The sequence below is a fragment of the Meleagris gallopavo genome, chromosome 1, assembly GCF_905368555.1.
Source record: "Meleagris gallopavo chromosome 1, MGAL_WU_HG_1.1, whole genome shotgun sequence".
In the NCBI taxonomy this organism is placed as follows: Eukaryota; Metazoa; Chordata; class Aves; order Galliformes; family Phasianidae; genus Meleagris; species Meleagris gallopavo.
The window spans coordinates 141,975,758-141,997,848 of NC_139404.1; the positions used below are offsets into that span (position 1 = coordinate 141,975,758).

The 22,091-nt window shown below is 43.5% G+C and overlaps 1 protein-coding gene and 1 long non-coding RNA gene across 2 annotated transcripts in view; both read right to left on the reverse strand.

Annotated features, from left to right (window-relative positions):
• The window catches only part of CLYBL (citramalyl-CoA lyase), a 169,102-nt gene extending 157,876 nt beyond the window's left edge, over positions 1 to 11,226 (reverse strand). Inside the window, exon 1 of the mRNA XM_085215573.1 lies at positions 11,128 to 11,226. Within this exon, the coding sequence (XP_085071699.1) occupies positions 11,128 to 11,177 (50 nt within the window). The 5' untranslated portion in view covers positions 11,178 to 11,226. The remainder of the gene's footprint in view (positions 1 to 11,127) is intronic.
• On the reverse strand, positions 8,086 to 11,120 carry LOC146545649 (uncharacterized). Its single transcript, XR_014880858.1, has 2 exons — positions 10,816 to 11,120; positions 8,086 to 9,637 (listed from the first exon to the last, which is right to left on the reverse strand). It is a non-coding gene; the product is annotated as an uncharacterized LOC146545649 (long non-coding RNA).
• Positions 11,227 to 22,091: the final 10,865 nt, after the last annotated feature.

A 22,091-nucleotide genomic window follows, 5' to 3' on the forward strand; every position in this document is an offset into this window, starting at 1 on the left:
CTCCACAGTGTCAAAAGTTCAGAGTAAGGTTTTGGACTTTCAGAAGTGATCAATTTCAAGCAAACTTCTAAAGAGATGAAGAGCTTACTTGGTCTTATCCTTGCTGGGAAGAAAGATTTCTCCTGAAGGATTACCATCAGTAAGAAAATGTAGTTGAATAACAGCAAAAAACAAATGGGAGGGGGAAAAGAAAAGCAAGAGCAGAGGCCAACACCCTGCTGCAATATAAGAAAGAGATGGCTGGTGATTTTTGGCATTGGTCTGCCCTTTGCAGAGCAGTGACTGGCACTGCCAAAATTTGACAGACTGGCTTTTTCAAATGGCACATGAATGTACCTGAGCAACAGATCTACCTGGCAACAGATTTAATTTACATGAAAGAGATTGAGGGAAGAAAAATCCAGAAAGAGATACCTATTCTCCTGGAAGATGAGGTTTGCTGATCTAACACTATAAGCTTTCAGAAAAAAAATCAAAATAGTAACTGCAATAGTCTCCTGCATTGATAAAACTAAATGCCAAGAAAAGGACCAGCTTAGGAGGAAAGCCCATGATTATGCTATCTGTCTGTTAGGGGTGATATCTGAACAGATCAGGCTAATCTGGATGCCATGGTCTTTCTTCATCTTGACATAACGTGTCTTGGAACAGGCCACTAGAGGAGCTTATTCCCTTATCACTAAAAACTCTAGAGCCACAATATGTAAGAAATCATAAATATCACTGTACATTTTCAACATTTATGAGTATTATGAGACATAGCTATCTCAGGAAAAAAGTCAAAGTATGGTACAGAAGGAACAAGTGGTTATGGAAAATAGTGTTGTGCTACCACTTCTGTAGTAAACCTCCTGTGAAGTGATGGAGAAGGCTGCAGCTTGGCTCTTGGGCTGGGCTGGCACCTGAATCAGAGGGAGCATTATCCAGCACTCAGCTGTTGAGTGTGATGTCATATGTTTTTTCCTGTGAATTAAGCTAGAATAATATTTATTTCACTTTTTGAAATCTTGAAGAAGGAGAGAGGAACTCCAGATTACCAGCCATACACTGAGCTCCCTGTTTGGTTTGCTTGCTGCAGGTAAGCAGCAACTGCAGTTTTTTACCATTCAACAGATGTTTGTCGATCACTGTGAAAGCACCAGAAAGGTCATTTGTGCTTACAAATTAAACTGCCTTCTCGTACCCTTAATTATTACTCGTCTGGTTGAGATGGTTATGTGGAAAAAATTATTGGATTTCCATTGTCACTGTAGCAGCTGTGCCATGAGCAGAAAACCTCAGAGTTCAGGAGCGCCCATCTGCAGCCTTTTACAAGCCATAAACACCTCACACTGTACATAAGCTTTTCAGAAACTGAAAACGAATTGTACACTTCTTTTGTGCAATGCCTGTTTGAAATATATTTTACTCTTAATACTCCTTTAAAGTTGCTTGCATGAGTTTGGGAGGATTATCACAATACAGCACACCTAGAATGATTAAAATCTTGTTTGTTATGCTCCAGAATTGACCTGTTTGTCTAAAGCCACGTGTTCTTCTAGAAAGGAGAAATTGCCAACATGTTTGCTCCTTCTCACCCAAGGAAAATACAAGCATTATTGCATTATATTGCATTATATCAAAAACTTTGGTAACCAGTATCTCCCTTTGGAAAAAAAAAATGCACGTTGCCCTCCACCATTAAGGGGAACACATGGATTCCAACTGGCTGCCGCTGAATTTCACATACAAGTTGAATGATGTAATACTTCCAAACTTGCTGTGTGTACTCCATGTAAAAAAAAAGAAAAAAAAGGGCACCACTTTGAAAATATTTTTCTGCTACATTTCATTTCTCTGTGCTTAGCTACCTGTCTACACTAAGAGCACTGCAACCCACCACGAATGTAAGTGAATGATATTAGTGAGATAAATTTGGGACACAAAGCAACACGAGCCTTTCCTTTATGTTCTGAGCAATAAAGCTGCTGCGGGGTGAGGAGGGAGCAGGCAGAAAAGTGAGGGGGTGACAAGGGAACCGGCCATTAACTTATCAATTCCAGGCCTTGGCTTTCTAATTGACAACCTCAGAGCTACTTTCATCACTTGTCGACTTCAAACCCACACTCAATTTTTCCTTTAGATAATGATGCAACTATAACATACCGGTGTTTCTGACATATTGCAGCATGTAGCAGTAGGAAGATTTCCTCAGTAGCTTAGTTTAACAGGAAAGAAAAAAACCTGTTAAACATTTTTCACATCTATTAACTTCCCAAAGAAAGTTAGTAAGAAAACAGATTTTATGCTTCCAGTCTATGAAAGTCAGTATTTTGCACTGACCCAACCCAAAGTGCCTTGGAGTGCTTCAATATTATTACAGATCCAACAACAAAAAAGCTGATGTTTATTGCAGTAAGCCCACAAAGCCTAAATAAATGAACACATAAAACTCTAGAAATATACTATGGATTATGGATTTGAATTAAAAATGCTGTGCAGATAATGTCACTGAATATATGTTACTGAAATGCCACCTAGTAAGTGTATATTTTTCATGAAGAAAATACAGAAGTAATGGTGTTGTGGCAGTGCTGTTAGACACATTCTTATGGAGAGCTGGAAAACCCTGACTCGAATCCTCCTGCAGGAATCAAAGCAGTCCATTGAAGGCAGTCAGTCCATTCGCAAAGAGTGAGGGATAAATCTAAGTACAGTATGAATACTTCTCATATTTTGATGACAAAGAGAAAAACCACTAAGTTTTGTCAAATAACAGCATGTCCACAGGCAACAAAGCACCTGGCTCTAACATAAACAGGCGTATAACTGCCTTTTAATAGTGGATATAAAGGTTTGAGTCCTGCAATCAACCTTGGAAAGGCCCCGGGGTCATACTAAACTCCATGCTTTAGGGCCCCAAGCACGTCAATCGTGGCAACAAAAGCAGTGTAAGAATGGCATAATAAACATAGGTCTCCAAATCGCTGCCACTTCTCTGGATCCTACATGAAACGCCTTCAGAGAGATGGCACTTTAGGTACAGTTCCATAGCCCGTTGCTGCTGGAAACAAGGTGCATAAACATGTAGATGCTGAATTCATGGCGATTAGCAAAACGGAGGTGCTGCAGGCAGACATGACGTGTAGTCAGCTCTTGTCTTCATTGGAATTTAGGTTCTGATTGTGCAAACTGACACCCAACTAATTGTAGTTAAGGGACTTTAACAAGATTGAACAGTTTAACCTGCTAAACTACAAGTTATTTAAGATTATAGATATGGATGGCTAAATTTCTATCATACATTTGGGAAGTTTTCAGCCTTGAGCCTAACTGAGCAAATGACAAAATGAACCAACCAAAGTCCTGCCACAACAACCTACATCTCCAGGCATTAACTGCTCCATTTTGATCATAAACAATGGAAGCGTACCAGGGAAAGCAGGAGAACCAAAACTGGACTCGTTCCTGAGCTGCCAGTGTCTTTCCTGGTTTCTGGATCCATACAATCACAGCATGTTCTTTGTTTAGCAGAACGCATTGCCTGTTCAGCACCATAACAATTAGCTGTAGGAAGATATGACATGCCGGCGAATCAGACACTTTGTTGAAGCTCTCTCTTCACTTCAAGCGCCTCAAACAAGGAGGTGAGAGCTCTTCCTGCAGTGTGCTTGGCTCACATCATGCGCAAAGTTCACTGCAAACTATTATTAAAAAGTCAGGAGAAGCATATTTTATGGGCTACAGGAGGAAAGACAACAAGCTCAACAGCTGGGCACAACAACTGATAGGGTTTTTACTGGGATCATTCCCCATGATGTTTTGGGTTTTTCTTTGGAGGCAAAAGCCACACCACCATCAGAATTATGAAAATCCAGGCTATCAGTTCATCTTAGAGGCAGGTGTTTTTCCATTTTTAAAACCAGTACCAACCACCTTTGCAATGTTGACGTCCTACAGGCAGCAGTACAAACTAGTTACCTTTCGGAGTTTGGAGTCTAAGTTTTACAAGCCTGTTTTGCCTTCCCACAGGCGCTTTGAGCTTATAAATGGCACCTTTCGGTGTCCTGAATTATGAAGGGCAGCTAGGCCTGAATTCTCCCGTCGCTTAATGATCTCACATAAAATGAGGTCCACAAAACTTTTATTACCGCTGCAGTTCAAATTCACAGGTGAAGAACCACCAGGGAAAGGATGCGGACATGTCCCTTGCTTTTGCTCTCCTCATTTTCCAGGTGCAAGAAAGCTCCCTGCTCTGGCTTTAACAACCAGTTAACTCTCAACCTTAGCCTGATACAAATAAAAGGCCTATGGTATGTTACCCTGATAAGCACTGCAGAATCTGAGGGGAAAACACTTGAGAGCAACACCGCTGGTGTCAAATTTGAGTTAAATATATGGATGTAAAAACTCATCTAAGCATTCACTTATTACCTTTTGTTTTCCGTATAATTTTGCTCATTTATTACCATTAAGTATATTTGACACTCAAGAATCACACATAACATTTAATTAAAACATGAATTGGTTCCTCCCCTGTTCTTGAATTAACACTTGACGTTTGGAAAACAAGCTGGACCTCAGCAGCCAGAATGAAAATTCAAAAGAAAGCCTTTCCAAAAAAAAAAAAAAAAAAAGAAAGGACTTTGTTTGCTACAAATTACTTCTGCATTTATATAAAGATTTAACGATTCAAGGCATGCCAAATTCTGTGCTAATGAGCTTTGGGTTGTGTTTTTCATTTTTGTTTGATTTTTTTTTTTTCCCCCTGCTAAAAACAATTACTAGAGGCCATTGAAATGCCACTGTATAAACCAGGAAACCTAGTAAAACTGTAGGTAAAATTGGCATTTTGTTTCAAGCGTAGCTCAGGAGTCCAGTTCACTTACTGACGAGCTGCGTATTTCAAACAACACTTGCATCTCCTCCAAAAAGGGAGCAAGGTACTTTCAGAAAACACATCTGCCACATTCTTCAACTGAAAGCAAAAATTAAAAAGCAAAACCTCACCACTTAACTCCAGCATTCTGAGGATGAAGCATCACAGCCTTTCTGCTTCCTGCTCTGCTTTCCAGTGAAAGGTAGATAAATTAACAGACGTGTAAGCTCTTCACTCTCAGAACCTCTTTAGAGAATATATGCACCCACAGGAGCTTAAAAACCTTCTTGGAGAGAATTATTAATCTTGCTCCTAAAAGTGTAGAATTTTTAAAGCCTATTAAAACACTATCTAGTCAGAGTAGTGCAAGTCTGGCTTTTTCATGACTTGGTTTCAAGAAACAAAGAAACAAATCAGTGGAAATTACACACAACTGTGTTTCACGTAACTATGATCAGTTATGCAGATCCCTGTCCACCTAAAATATGACATATAGATCAAACAATCCACACCAGATCCTGCCATCTACCACAAGCTGATGCTTAGGTCTAAGGGAATTCTTGCATTTAGCCTGCATCATTCAGCCTCTCTTTCTCTGCCTATGGGCCTAATCACCCTTTCAGAAACCTACAAATAATTCAAACCTGATTTTGCACTGGGTGTACTACTCCTGCCCAGCTGTGGTCGAACTGCTCCCTGTTGACACCACTGCAAGTAAAGTCACAATCAATCCCTTTGACTTCAGTTTTCCAAGTAACATATGCATTGCTCCAAAGGCTTTCAGATGACTTTTTAAGTGAAAACATCCAGGATGTTGTGGGCTTGAACAGGTCGTCATAGCTATTTCCTAGCAGCTGATAAGACTAATGCTAATTATTGTTGCCTGGAAATAGAAATCTTTCTGTGATGAGCTAGTCTTGTTCTGCACGTATGCAATATTTCCCCTCCTTTCTCTGAATAGCATTTCACCAACTTAAAAGCAAAAAACAACCAACCAACCAACCAAACAAAAAAAAACCAACCAAACCACCAGCCAATCAAACAAAATAACCAAGCAGCCTGACTAAATGAAAGATATTCACTCTACCTTACCCCACTCTCCAGTTCACCTCAGAAATCCCACTGACAACTCAAGAGTGGGGAATCAAACCCCTTTATTACTAAGTCCACACCAGATAAAGCAGTAATTGTAGTTATACAGTATTGGAAGTGTAGCTACAACATAGCGTGACAGCTTGTTAGTGTTGAAAATATATAAGCTCTTTGTAATTGTGCCTTTGGAATGCCATCTGTCTTGAATTAACATCCACCTGGGATCATGTTTCGATGACCAATATGGACAGATTACTGGAACTTTAAAACCTCGCTTGCTTTGTAATTGACATTTAAACTGTTTGAAGTTTCTCATTAAGTCCTTTTTTACAAATTAGGTGCAGATGTATAAAGCTAAATGTACAGTACTAAGGGAAATTAGGTCACCTGAAAGCCCAATAATAAAACGTATCTATTAACTGTTTAAATGCAATGAGTACATTAAAATTTAGAGATCGAGTTTATGCCCCAAATTCTTCAAAGTTTCATCATTTCCCTTTCATCGCTGCAGAGCCCCGATGCCAACCATTTTTAATTAAAATGGCAGAGAAGAAAGCAGGCTGGGTTGCTCTGCCCACGGCAGCAAAGGGAAGAAGGCAAGGCAGGCGGCCTCAATGACATCCAGTAGCACGGGCATTTCCTGGCCTGAGCAACCCCTGAATGCAGAGGCCTCCGGCCCAGCAGCTCGTTCTCGCATAAGACAGCAAAGCCCTGCAGAGCTCGCTTGCATGGCTTTCACGAACAGCACAGACAGGCTGCACTCAGCGAAGCGCAGGCAGCCCAGGCACAGGCCCGCTCCCCTCCCATCGAGGGGTGGCTTTGCGCCTTGAGGACAGCAGCCAGCAGTTGGCAGCACTTAAACCCAATGCTGTTGAGTACCTATGGCATAAGGCCCGTGAACCTTCTCTGCCAGTCACGGGTCTCTCAGGATAAATTAGGCCGCAGCCCACATGAAATGCACAACTGCAAATCCTTTTGGCACCACTGCTAGCGTATCGGTTCTTGACATCATGCCAAGCGGTGTAACCAGCCACGCTGGCTGTGTTGCTGGGTGAGCAAGTGTATCTCAAACGGTGCCAGAGCAGGACCTAACCCGGTTCCCTTACACACAGCTCTTTTCTCCATGCCCATCCGCATCTTCTGTTCAAGAGAAACAATGCTGCATATTTCTAGAAGAAAGGAAAAGTTGAACCAGTATGTATGTAAGCATACTGCAATGCCTGCGAAAGAACAAGAACTGACCGACACAAAGTAATGCTTTCCTGGAGAAGACAGAACAATGCATTGGAAAGGAGATCAAGATGCAGGAGTAATTCACTTGTCACTCACACCTTGTGAGAAAGACCTCTAACAAAAGTGTATTTGCAACAATCCTGTTTTGCTCAAACACTTTATGATTGCCAGCTCCCATTTTGCTAATGGTTCCACAAAAGCAGGTGGAGGGCCAAGCAGGATTGCTGAGGACTGAGACAGCTTTAAGCAGACTTGTTGGGGTGCCAGGGGTGATCAGCTGTATACACTTGGCTTTGCACCCTGCTTCTCATTAGCATTAATTAGACAGCATTGTACCTCCGCTGCTGCCAGGGCAATAACTGGCTCAGGCAGTAGTTTCACAGTCCCTAATACTGGGTATGGAATTGGCCAGAGCACACACCAGGGAGCTGGCATCTTTCTGCCAACTGCAGAGGAGAGCAGAGATAGTCTCAGCATTATGTTAGGCCAGCAGGAACACCTTTATGCAGGTGCAGTGTATATATGATATATATAGCCAGCCCAAATCTTGATGTTAGAGAGCTCCATCAGGTTCATCCCCAGGCAGAGGGTCACAGCACCAGGAACTCCATCAGTGGTGTTCAAGCCACCCCTCTCCTCCCCAGCACATGAGCCATGATCAGGTGCTCACCTAGCCAGCGATGTAACCACACTAGTTTCAGTGAACCAAAGCGACTTTCTAGAAAAACAGGTTTTGCAGATGTTTCCCAACAGTTCTGCCTCATAGAGTGTTTTTATCACTAGAAACTCAGTAAGACTCATCCCAAGCCCGTAATCTTGAAAGACACACTTAAATATGCGTAGAACACAAAATGAATTATTATTATTATTATTATTTTACAAAGGTTCAGGAAAGAAATCCCTCACAGACTTAATACTTTATTGACATGCTTGGTTATAGCACTACACACACTGAGCAAGATCAGCTGCCAGTAAGGACCACAGATGATGTCTTTCCATTTAAATGTTGCAACAAAGAATAAAACTATTTCACAAGTAACAAAGGGGAACCCTTTAATTTGCTGAAACAATTTCAGCTCTCATTGCATTAGCACCCTCCAGCGTCCAATCCATGAAAAGCATCATCAAGACTAATTTGCCAAGTAGACTCAAACTTGTCCCGTGAAATACAAGATGAAACAGCAGCAGGATCCTGGGAGAGAAGATGGCAACTGGAGACAACAGAAGAAACTCCCAGTTCTGCAAATATCTTCTGTTTCAAGGGCAGAAATTGTAGATGACATACGTAGAGTCCCTGAGCAAGACGTGACGAGGAATTATCATTAATCCTCTATTATCTTCCAAGAAGACACTCGGTGAGCCTCACCACACCACAGCAATCCATCACGCTCATTTAGCGGCACAGCAGCTGAAGCAGCACTCCTCCAGCAGCTCTCCCAAAGCTGTACACATTCACATCGTGCACTCCATACTCTGCAGCACTCCGCCAAGATGTGAGGTTAGCAATGTCACTTTTGACTGACCTAGTGCAGGCACATGGGTATGCTTCTGGCCACAACATGCCATGTAAAGGAACAGATGTAAAAAGCCCTCTTGTTCATGGGGGAAACACACTTGCATTCAGGTAGCTGAGGGCAACCAGGTGCAAAGTTCTTTTGCATCAAAAACACTAAGCGCAGAGAGAACCCTCCACACAGATCTGTGGTGAAAAAAAGTTTTCATATACAATGCTTTACTGCAATATTACTTGTAAAAGCACACTTAAAGCCTTCAGCAATTAGAAAAATTAAAAAAAAAAAAAGCTGAATTTATTACTTCAAAACAGCTGGAAGGAGTTTTTTAAAACTTTTTCCAAGAAAAAAATCTTTCCAAAGCAGGGGAAGCCCAAAATGCCTTGGAACATCACAAGTGAGCAAAAACAGATAAGTGCTCTGAGAACTGTCAGTTTCATCTGCCCACTAACAGCACAAATAATCCAATGGCATTCTCACAGCAGCACTGCAAGGACAGTAACATCTTCATAAAGATACAAAAGGGGCAGCCATAGGACATGCACTGATGTCCAGACCCAGAGTGCCTGCTAGTTCCTGCTACAGACCGCAAAGCTGCTAATGAAATCCAACCAACAGGTGCATCGATTGCCAAAGCTTGAAGTCATCCCTGTGTTTTCTGTCCATACTGCACACAGCTAAATGGTTGTCCAGCTGAAATGCAAGCAAGGACTCCTGGTTCTTCATCCAGCTCAGGTCATCAACCGCTTAGCTGCCCCAAATTCAGGTTCTGCAAGAGCTAGTGGATTCCACCTGCATGGCAGCCTTTTGGGCTCCAAAGCAGCACAGGTGATGAGGGATAGGCAGTTTCCACTGCTGACAGGCTGTGACACCTGGGAATCAGGCAGGTCATCGAGTCCAATTCCAGGCTCCACAAAGGATCACCAAAATCCAAACCCTATTTCTGAAAGCAGTATCAAGATGCTCCATGAACTCCGGCACTCAGGGTCATGCCCACAGCCCTAGGCAGTCCATTCCATGCCCTCTGCCCTCTGGTGCCGACCCTTTCCCTAGCCCCTAGCTGCCCCTCCCCTGACAGCTCCATGCCGTTCCATCAGGCCCTGCCACTGTCACACAGAGCAGAGCTGTGAGGAGCTGTAGCCGCCATCAGCTCAGCTGCTCTGAGCACACCTAGAGACCTCAGCCACTCCTCATATGTCTTGTCCTCCAGACCCTTCCATATCTTTGTTACCCTTCCTTGGATGCTAACAGTTTTATGTCCTTCTTAGTATATACGATCCTGTACAGGGGGAAAAGGAAAGGTATTTACATGCATGCAACTCCTCCAGCAGCAATCTCAGTCAGTCAGCCGGAGGCTGGGACATGATGCTGGGTGCCCTGCAGGATGGCGTTACCGAGGGCAGGAAAGCCTGACCCGGACTGTACGGCCCCTAGCACAGCACAAACAAGTCGCGGGGCTTCCCAAGAACACTATGGTCAATACTGCCTGTACACAGCAATACTTATGTTACGGTTATTACAGATTTATCACATGCTCTTCTGATAGTCATAGAATCACAGAATGGCCAGGGTTGGAAGGGACCTCAAGGATCATGAATCTTCAACCCCCCTCCCACATGCAGGGCCACCAACCTCCCCATTTAATACTAGACCAGACTGCCCAGGGCCCCATCCAATCTGGCCTTGAACACCTCCAGGGATGGACGGGGCATCCACAATCTCTCTGGGCAGCCTGTTCCAGCACCTCACCGCTCTCTCTGTAAAGAACTTCTCCCTGACATCCAACCTAAATCTTCCCTCCCTCAACTTAAAACCATTTCCCCTGGTCCTGCTGTTATCTACCCTTTCAAAGAGTTGATTCCCCTCCTGTTTATAGGCTCCCTTTAGGTACTGGAAGGCTGCAATGAGGTCACCCCACAGCCTTCTTTTCTCCAGGCTGAACAAGCCCAGCTCCCTCAGCCTGTCCTCATAGGGGAGGTGCTCCAGCCCCCTGATCATCTTCGTGGCTCTGCTCTGGGCCCTCTCCAACAGCTCCCTGTCTTTCTTGTTCTGGGAGCTCCAGAACTGGACGCAGTACTCCAGATGGGGCATCACAAGAGCAGAGTAGAGGGGGACAATCACCTACATATCTCTGCTGGCCACCTCTCTTCTGATTGAGCCCAGAATACCATTTGCTTTTCGAGCTGCAATCAGCTACGAAATGCCTACGGTATCCAGGCTCTTCAAGTGCCGCAGGTGGGGCGTCATGAGGTCAGAGCACGGAGGGCACTCACCTCCCCGCCCCTCCGGCCGGCCGCCCGCCGCCTGCCCCTTATCGCCCTCGCCGCCGCCGCACAGCGTCGCACAGCGCCCCCCTTAGGCGCCGCGTACCCGACCCCGCTCCCCCTCCGACCCCGATCCGCTCGTGCCGCGGGGCGGCGCCGCCTCACTCACAGCCGCCTCCAGCCCCGCGTCGCCGCCGCCGCCGCCGCCGCCGCCGCCATCGCCACCTCGCCCCGCCCCGCCGCTGCCTATTGGCTGGGGAGCGCCGCCGCGCCCCTCCCCCGTAGGGCTGATTGGTGGGAAGGGAGGAGGAGGTGTGCCGCGCGCCACGTGGGGGTGTGGAGCCGCCCCCCACGTGCCCGGGCAGGAGGGGCGGGGCGCTCCGCGCGGCCGTTAGCGGGGCGCCTCCTGGCTGCCGGCGGGCGCTCCCTCAGCGCGGCGCCCTCTGCCCGCCCGCGTGCCCCCAGCGCCTCCCTCAGGGCTCTGAGGTGACGGTGCGGGTGCTGGGCGCGGGGTAATGCCGGAGAGCCGGCAGCGGCCTGCCCCGCTCCCTGCCGTATGGTAGAAGGCCCGTAGAGCTATTAATGAGCCGCCCTGATAAAAATACGCGATCTTTATTGGAATCTGTGTGGAAGCCAAGTAGCGAGCAGCCCCGTGCCGCTGTCCGAAGCCATTGCACGTCAGTGTCATCCTGACGCTCATTTACTGTGATTTGCAAGAGAGAAATGAGCATCGCGCAGCACGGGCACGGCGTGCCTTCCGTGGTGCTGTGAGCACAAAGGTTGTCCTCAGCTCGTTGTGGAAAAGTGGGGAATAAACATCTGTCAGCAGCGATTTTGAGGAGGTTTCAGTGACGCTTTCTGACAGGAGGGCATTTGTGATGGCCGGCTGTGTCTCCAGGACTCTGTGGTGCCAGAGCTGCTTTGGGCCTGCTCTGATAGCCCAGCGCAGTGACAGCTCCTCGGGGGCTTTGGCTGGGACTCACTGCTCTCCTGGAGGAGAGACCTTGGCCTGGGCAGTGGGTTAAGGTGATAACAGGGTGATATAAATGTAGGTGGCTAAGCGAGGGCAAGGAGAGGGAGAGAAGGGGTTCTGAGCTAGAAGAAAGATGAGTGGGTGAGCAGGAAGTATTTACTTTTCTTCTCCCCAACCTCCTCTTCAGACAACGGATTGAGAGCCGTTCTCCTTGGAGCAGGCAGCCCCTGCTCAGCCCTCAGGCCTTGCAGGCAATTCTCTGCTTCCTCAAGGTTCCTTGTGGGATGGGAACCAGGTCGGCACTCAGTACCACAACAGAGGGAAGATGAAAGCTAAAAAAGGGAGAAACATCTGGAAAAAATGAAGGGCCAGTAGCTGAGGTGGAGCTGCAGGAAGTAGAAACTACTAGAGCAGGTCCAGCAGTAAATCAAAGAAAGCACTAGCTAGTAAGTATCAAGTTATAGAAGCCCTACTTCGTACATCAAGAGGATTTTACAGTGAGTGCATATTGCTATCCAGTTCAGATAACGTTATACTTACTACACACCTTTTGGGGAAGATTACTGAAAAGCATCTGCCTGGAACCACTGCAATTCAGAAAAGTCAAATATTGGCATGCTGGAAGTTGTTCACAGCCTACGTGCTCCATGCGCTGCCTGGAAACAGAGTTTGTAAGGGAATTTGAAGTGGGGAGCTGTGCTTGCCAATACTCCAGGTAGGAGCATGTGATACATTTCAGAAAGTGGTGTGGTTTCAGTATTGGTTTTCTTTCTCATTCCTTATATAGCCTCGTGTTTTATTTGTTGTGATCCACTGAGCATATGTTTCCACTGGCTGGGAGCAGGTCTGTTTCCTTAGTGCCAAGTATTCATTTAGCAGTGCACAAGGCCACAAGTTGTTTGGGATGAGGGTGGATAGTGGTAGGACAAGGGGAATGGTTTTAAATTGTGACAGGGGAGGTTTACGTTAAATATTAGGAGGAAGTTTTTCACAGAGGGTGGTGACACACTGGAACAGGTTGCCCAAGGAGGCTGTGGATGCCCCATCCCTGGAGGCATTCGAGGCCAGACTGGATGTGGCTCTGGGCAGCCTGGTCTGGTGGTTGGCAGCACTGCACATAGCAGGGGGGTTGAAACTAGGTGATCATTGTGGTCCTTTTCAACCCAGGCCATTCTATGATTCTATGATGCTGTGATTCTCTCCTCATATGCATCACCTGGATTTGCTAGAAGCAGGAGCTATAGGCAATGTCCACACTGCACCCAGGGCAAGTGAGAACCTCTGCTGCAGGGCGCCTTTGGTTTTGCTCAGTGTGAGTCAGGCAACAGGGCATGGTGATGGCTGCTGCAAGGGTGGCTGCAGAAGTATGTTATGCTCTAGTTCAGAAGGTGAAAAATAGCATGCGTAGGACCACTCGGAGCAAATGCTCTTTTTTAAACAAACGAAAAAATCCATCGCGATGGGTTTTCCAGTGTGAAATACTGTCAAGCTATGGAGGATGCAAGGAAGAAAGTATGATGCATGTGTAGATGAGGAGGGAGACAAGAAGCGGACTCTGCTTTTACTGATGTTATTTCGACAGGCTTCAAAACACAAAATATTCTGTATATTTTTTTTACAGCAGATTGTAGGTGAATGCTTGTTAGTATTCATATGCCCTATGCTTTTATTTCTAAGTCCCCTCTCCCAGTAAGTCTAGTAGAGTTTCCAGCTCAAAGGAGGTTCCTTAAACTTGAATTGCTGTGGCGTGCTTTGAACCCCTCCAGATAATCTGCGGGATGTTGACGCTGTAATGCTATGGTGGTTTGTATGCCATTAAAGTGGATCACAGAAATGTCTGTCTATAGATCCTTAACTCAATACGTTGTGTCAGTGTACTGTATAGATCCTTTAATCCATAGACTATTATTAAAATAGTGGATTAAGGAGTTGTTTGGGATGAGAGCATGCTGTATATGTAACAAAACAGTTTAGCTGAGATTAGTATTTATTACTCAACAGAAAAATTGATTGAAGGATTCATAGATGCTGATAATATCAGAGCCTGGGAGACACTAATGCATTTGGTTGTTGTATTTTTGCCACGTGAGCCCTTGTTAAGCAAACCTGTTATACACAAAATATTTTAACTAAATACTGAAATAAAACACGGTGCTTAGATGGCTTAAAACATTTTGCATGAGGATGTGCATGGAAAAGACATTCAGACTTGTGAAATAATAACTTTTAAAATATGTTTAAGAGAGTTCACACGGTGTTATACAAATCACTGTCAACTTACCCTACCCCAAAGTGAACTGGAAAAGATGTATTTTTCCATGCTATTTTCTTCTGCCAGCAGTCTTCCTGAATTTGTCAGAAAGGGGAGTTTTATTCAGCCATGTGTTAAAGTTTAACCGCTAAGACGGTCGCAGTTTTACAGACTTATCTTTAATGTAACAGAAGGTTGTCAACAAGCCTTTTCAGTGACATCTCCACATTAGGATGGCAAGCAGATGATTTGAGGATTACCAGGCTGCTGGACAGGTCATCTGGGATCTTAAAAATCTCTTCTATAAAGGACCAAATCTGCAGCCAGAAGCTGTTTACTGCAGGGAAGGGGGAGGGAAATGGGTTTTGTTTAAAAGGCACAGACCCATGGTTTTGTTTGTGTCTGCCACAGATCATTGTCTTTAAAGCTCTCACTGTATAATGGAGAGCTGAACTTTGGTTGACACTTGTTCCTAATAAACCACTGGGCAAAGTCGAATTTCAGCACGAAGCTAAGATGAAAAGAAATAATTGTTTATAAAATGTATGATATTCACTAAGTGGTGAGTAGAACAAAGCATTTTTTTTTTCCCAAGGTAGAAATTGTTGATATCTAATTTCAGTTATACTGAATGGCACATTTAAAAAATAGTTTCTAAGCAGAGTTTTAGGAATTTTTTTGAAAATCCTGTTGTTCAGGTCCACATTACATTACAGCATAGTTTGAGTATTTCTGAAGAGGGGTGCAGACTCATCCGTATCAAGGAAGTAAAACTGCCTGCAGTTGTGCCAGTGCTGGAGATTTCTCAGGTTAGAGATTAGGAAATAGTTCTTCTCCAAGAGAGTGATCAGGCTCTGGAACGGGCTGCCCAGAGAGGTGGTGGAGTCACCGACCCTGAAGGTGTTCAGGGAACACTGAGATGTTGTACTGAGGGACATGGCTTAGTGGGGAATATTGGTGGTAGGTGGACGGTTGGACTGTGTGATCTTAGATGTCTTTTCCAACCTTGGGGATTCTATGATACCAGGATTCTCTTCCATGGTTGTGTCTGTTAGTTTCAGGACCAGTTCCTACCTCTTTGCAGAGCCTGGGCACACAATGCTATGGTTTGTAAGGAGCTTACAGAGCCCCACGCAGAAGGCCTCAGTGAACAAAGTTAGCACCAAGTGATGCTACAAAGGCATCACTTTGGGGGTGAGTGCTAGCTTTACTGAAGTGTTTTATCATTTAGCCGTGTGGCACTAGCAGATTGGATTGCTGATAGCTTTAGAAGTTACGCTCCACTTTGACATAATAACAGACAAAAGGAACATTTAAAGAATTCTTAGAGAAGTTACATCCTGCCTACCTGTGACTCTCACACTTTCCATAATTTTTCACATTTCTGAAATCCTCATGTAAAATGCTGCATTACCTCATGTTTTCAGTGCCAAAGGGGAGAAAAGAAAATGAAATCAGGAAATAGAGCTTTGACAGATTTTTACTAAAATTTTCTCAGCCAGTAAAATTTAAAAGAAGATAAGAATCATATTCTGAATATAGTTAATAATCTGAATATAGTCTATGAAACATCACGTAGGTGCTATTTCAGTCATGTCAGAAAGCAGCACATTTCAAAATGAAAGTTTTCCAAAAGCTATTAAACATCCAAAGGGTAATGTCTCACATCACTTTAACGAGGTCTTTTTTTCCTGGTTATTAAGAGAACAAAAGTCTGTGGCAAGTGTGGTAAGATTTCATGAATAGTTTTGATGTGAGAAACATGAAGTGGAAAGATTTTGTTTTCATGGAATAACCCAGGTACCCATGCATCCCAGCAAGAAACAGAGACTTTTCATCAGGTGATTGGTGGGAGACCAATTATGCTATAGCCCTGTCCTTAAGGACTGGCAGTAGAACACCATCAGACTCTCCACAGGTGATGAGGTAGGCTCCAGACCCTGATAAAAAAATGATGTCTAATAAACAGGCAGAAGTGCCATATTCTGTCTTGGTTAGAGTTTTAAAATCTAAATTTTTCTTTCCTATTTGTATGAATAATTCTCATTCCACCATCAGGCACAGCTTTTTTTTTGTGTGCGTGTTCATTTGTTTGGGCTGAGAATGTAAAATGCTGTGTAGCTCCTTCACTGAGTCTCTGCTCAATGCCAAGCACCATAACAGAATCGAGCTGGGAGCTTTCTGAATACCCCAGCCCAGACAAGACAAATGTAAAGTTAGGGCCAGTCCCAGATCCCAAATTGAAGCATTTGGTGTTTTTTTTCAGCCACGCCCATCATGAACAGCACTACTCAGAGCCACCACATCTCAGTGTGACAGTGACAAGTGTTGCAGGAGTGCAGTGGAAATAGCCTTTCTGTTTCCGTTTAACCCTCGGTTTTGTGACATGAGACGTAGTAGTTGTCCCAGTCACTTCAATGATGTGGAAAACTGACATTTTATGTCATGCATCATCAGTCATTTTTTGGAAATCATCACAGGACTCCCAGCGGATAGGAAATGTGTTCACTACAATTTAAGCTATTTTTCGATCATCCAAGCGCTGAAAAACTTCCTACCTTAGAGGCCAGCTGTGGAGAGTGACTGCATCATATATGTGAGCAGAGGAAAGTTAGCTGATAGAAAAGCATGCTAACGATCCTCCTGCAACTCGGGTCTTCTTTGCAGTGAAAAACATACTTTAGTTCAGCTGCTGCTGAAGTCATAAGAGAATCCACTGTAAATACACAAGAACTGAATAAAAGACACAAACTTTCTTGTCTAAATTTTGACATTTTTTTATCACTCTGAAGCTCCTTCTGTATGCCACATTAGCTTGATACCTCCTATTTCTATTTTTAGTTTCACTTTCCTAATTTCAATCCAGTCAAGTAACTCTGTCTCAGACCTTGTTTTTTTCCTTTGAAAACCCACTGCCATATGGAGGAAACATTAAAATTATTGGATCCAAAGTAAAAACAAAAGCAGCTTAGTGTTAGTGCAAGAGGCTTAAATCGAGACAATTAAACCTAAGTTAAACCGAAAGTAAAAATTACACATAATTTTGGCCAGCAGATACACACCACGTGGCAAACCATTCCCATTGATGAGGACAGCACATACTCTTCAAAAGTGTGATCTTGGGAGATACTGATACAGACTCAGGAGAAACATCCAGCAGCAGCATTTCTAAGAAAAGGCTCCTGGCCAGAGATTCACCACGGAGGCGTCCGCTGCTGTGCACCAATATTTTGTGAGGGAGGCCATGTGGTACTTTCAGCACGGACAGGACCCTGGATAATCCTTTTGTAGCACAGCTTTCATCTCCTCTTTAATTTTAATGCTGTGGTTTCTCTTTAGCGCTGCTGTGAGTTACGGACTCTATGGCTGCCTCCTGCATAGCCCACAGATGACAGTTGGCACGATGAACCATCGTGGTGTTTGGATACGTAGGGGCAGCCATAAAGGTGAAAGGCTGGAACACATCTCCACACAAACTGAGACCTCTGGCTTGTGCTAGATCAAGTAGTAGATCAAATTGCCCAGGGGCCCATTCAACCTGGCCTTAAACACCTCCAGGGACAGGGCACCCACAACCTCTCTGGGCAGCCTGTGCCAGCACCTCACTGCTCTCTCTTTGCCAGAGTTTAAGTTCTGTAAATGGAGCTCTTCCATTACTCTGTAAACTTTTTAACAGTGTAATTACTTGCTGTCCCATGAGCATTTTTCAGCGCTATGACTGGCTGTGACTTATTTGGATTTCTGCGGTATTCTGGGTAGGACCTAGAAGTGTTGCTGCCTTCTCTGTGCTCAGGCCATGAGATGCAAAGTTGATTAGGAATGAAAGAAAGTATTTTTCTTCACTTTCATCTACCTGCAATCTTAGAACTCTAACATTTTTTCATGTAATTTCTCTTTGCCAGTATTTTCAAGGACTCCAAGGCTACAATTCCCACTTCCAGGTCTTGCTCAGCAATAGTCAGTGTCTCTGTAGAGGATCCTGCTGGATATTTGTTTGGACATTGTGCACTGGGACTGGTGTGGCAGTACACAGAAGTGCATTCCTGCATTAAATTACAGGGTAGATGTTCTACTCAGGTTATTTTACCAGCAGTCCTCCTAAGAGTCAGGTGTGAAGTTGGCCAGGAAACAGCTTTTTGTCCAGCAAAACATTGAGATTCAACTTCTACCCCATTCTGTGCAAAAATTGCCTTCAAAAACCTCTGTCTGCAAACCTGTTTCAAAGACAAGAAGATAGATATATTTCACCCTAAAATAATCCAGTGGTCAAGAAAATATCTGGGGGATTTAGAAACACATTTCTAATTTGCCTAAACTTGTCTGCCTGTCTTGCTTTCTTCTGAAATTCTGATCTGGCTGTAAGAAATGTCTTCCATGACAAACAAACCCCAAACCACTACCTCTGCTTGAAACTGGTCATTGTGTAACAGAACAAACTTGGTTTTGACAAACCAGTATTTTCCTGGTACGGGAATCAATTCTTTGTTTGGACTTTGCCCCCTGGGTCTGGATATTGTTCTCTCTGATAAAAGGGAAACCCCTTTATTTCTCTCTACAGTTTCTGTCCAGAGCTACTCTGCTTCCTGGGATAAACAGGGGATCTGAGCAGAGCCCTGCTGAAAAGTAGAAAACAGGACTGATATCTGTTTGCTCCATTTTGTAGCTCCTAAGCAAGGCTAGAGAAGAAATGTCACAACTCCATGGTCTCCTGTGGCCTTGGGACACAGAGAGAATGGGTCTCCATGCCAACCCATCAGCTTCCTCTGTCACATCTCAGATTGGATAATAGGAAAAGTTTCTTCTCCAAAGGAGTGGTGAGGCACTGGTGCAGGCTGCCCAGGGAGGTCATGGAGTCACCGTCCCTGGAAGAGCTCAAGAAACGTTTACAAATTGTACTGAAGGACGTGGTTTAGTGAGGTTATATTGGTGGTAAGCAGACTGGATAACCTTGAAGGTCTTTTCCAACCATGGTGATTCTATGGTTCTACCTTATTGTGCTGCAGGAATGACAAACTTGCTCCTCGTGATGCTGCTGCAACAACAGCAGGGGTAAGCAGAGGCTGGACTTGCATGTGCCCACCATGCTGGGAGGTCATGAGTGCATTTCTTCCTCAAGTCAAATTGTTCTGTGATTGTAAGCACCTCATTTCAGTAGTTAATTTTGAACAAATTAAAAGCTAGGCATGAAAAGATAGGAACAATACAGGGTGTGTTTTCTCAAAAAATATTTTTTCCAAAAATAGAGAAGAAAATCAATCAACTATCTTGACTTGATGGCCCTGTCTGAAGCACTCCATTTTTAGTGAACTTAAAAAAAACCATCTGAAGACATCAAAGGTAGCTGGGTGAGAAGAACTTATAAAGAAAGACGGTATATCTGAAATACAGTTCACTCTAAAGGACATTTTCCAGGCATACGACTGCATTAGGTGCATGAGACACCTTTAACATCTTCACAGAGAACTTACATGAATGACTATTGTTAACTGTTCTTTATTCTTGATCGTTGATGAACTTGAAAATAGCATACATAATTAACTATATGTCAATATATTTCATGTCTTCACTCCTCCAAGAGTGTGGTTTGGTAAAAGTCCCATCATACCCTTAACTCTGCTCCCATACTTTACGGTTATATGTGCTGCGGCCAGTAGGTGATGCTAAAATCCCTCTGAGGGAAGGAAGAATTTAGATTGCACTTTCGAAGTGTTGGAAGCCCAGGAAGCTGCAGGAACGTGCTGTCATTCAAACACGGCAAGTTTCATTTGTCATCTCCTGGCATATCTGATTAACAAGCAGATTAACACTACTCCCATCTTACCAACAGGGATTTCCAGATGTTTCAAATAAAAACAAAGGAAACCCATGATAGCAGCTATACAGTAACCAAACAATAAATTAAGCTTTCCTGTAGCCCCTGCAGATCTATGCTTTAAGTATCTGAAATCCAAAGCGTCATGCACTTACGTACACGTGTACCCAAAGTTGAAACATGAGGTAACAGGAGAATGATTTCAGCAGTCAGCTTTATGGAGATCTGTTAGATACTGGGAATGAAGAGAAAGAGCAGGACAGAGAATAAAGCTTACACTGGAGGGAACTTGTAGGAAGCAGCGTATTTGGGTGAAGAGACTAGATCATTTCTGCCCAAGTAATCTTTTGTCCTGCAGAAAAATACTTAAGTTGCAATGTGCTCTGACAAGAAGAGGCATTGCTGAAAACCAAGACCAAATCCCCAGGTCTCTTAAGAGATCTGAATCACAGATACGCTGCACAACGGAGTATTTTAATGCCCTGCTGTACACAAGAACACTCAACACTAGAAAACTAACAAAATGTGAGGTACAGATGAGTTCCAAGGGTTGAGACAACTTTAGAATAGCTCTGCTATAAAAGCTATGATGTAATAAACTTCCCAGATCTCTGCACACTGAAACTCAACCATTCCCAATTATGCACCAGATACCATTACTATAAGGCCAATCTGCTTGGAAAAATTTGCTTGCAGGTTTAGATTCCAGAAAATAATGAAATACTACACAGGTAAGAATCCACAACTATTTGTCTACTTGAGGGGAAAAGAACAGCAAAGCACCAGTTGCAAACCTGCATACAGAACATAATAGCTACATCCTACATCTGCTAATCTTACTCTCACACAGCAATTGCAAATCTCTCTTTAAAATCTGTTTTCATATCACTACGCTGACATTACCGAGCACTTATTGCATTTGTATTGCAGTAACATGATTCACATTTCTCAAACTAAACATTCACAGTTGTGTAAGTATCGATGATTTGAACCACGGATATTCATAGAATGCAACCACAGAAGCAGGGATATTAAGAATATTCAGCTATATACTTCCTAGAAATTTAAATCAAGTCACACTGCAGCTCATGGCATTTGTAAAGAACAACCACTTACCCTTTCCTGTTTTGAACATAAAACATGGAAGAGTTATCTGAAATCAGCATTTCCTAGTGACTGCGTGCAGGGAGGGGCATGAAAACAATTCTGTCCACAGCATCTGAACACAGCTGTGGTTGGAGATACGCAGAACATGAGAGGTGTGGTTCATCTAGCAGGGATGTGCAGCATAATAGTTCAGGAGATGTTATCTGAAATATTCTTACATGCCAGCTTCCAGGAGGTTAATAATGACAAAGTACCTTAACCAAAGATATTTTTATTGGGTTCAGTATTCAAGCATCATTAAGGTTAAGGTCTTTTTAGAAAAGCAAATAATAAGGATTTAAAAAAAAAAATAAAATACCACCCAACCTTACAAATGACAAATGGTACATGAAGATTAATTTGAAGTAAGATTATATCAGGTTTGTGAAAAAAAATTACCAAAAGCCAGATTGTGTTTTGAATCTAAATTAGTGAACAACATATGAATATAATACTCCATTTTCAAAAAAGCAAGTATCAGTTAAATGCTAGTCACCTGAAACTGACAGTAGTCTCTTAATATAAGGCAAAAATAGGAATTGGCTTTTTTTTTAATGTACACTAAGTACAACCGGCAATAGTTGCCATATGCTTCATTAAGATCTTTCAAAAGCAGAAGCAGCAGAGAATGCTGACTCACACATTAAGATCTTCTCAACATACTGACCATTCCATAGCAATTCCTGAACAAGAACCTGGGCTAAGGACTGGCTGAATGCTGCAAAGTGTCTTTAAGTGTGTGCATCATTTCATTCTCACGCGCCACAACCACTCTGCAGTGTCAGAGCCGTGTAACACAACTAACATTTACTGCAGATCTAAAGGTGTGTCAATATACAGAACATTGCAGAAAATGCCATCAAATGCTCTGTGCAATCTTTATGAATGCCTCACCCATCTAATTGTATTTACAGATTTGTATGAATTTTTAACAGGTAATGACCCACTGAA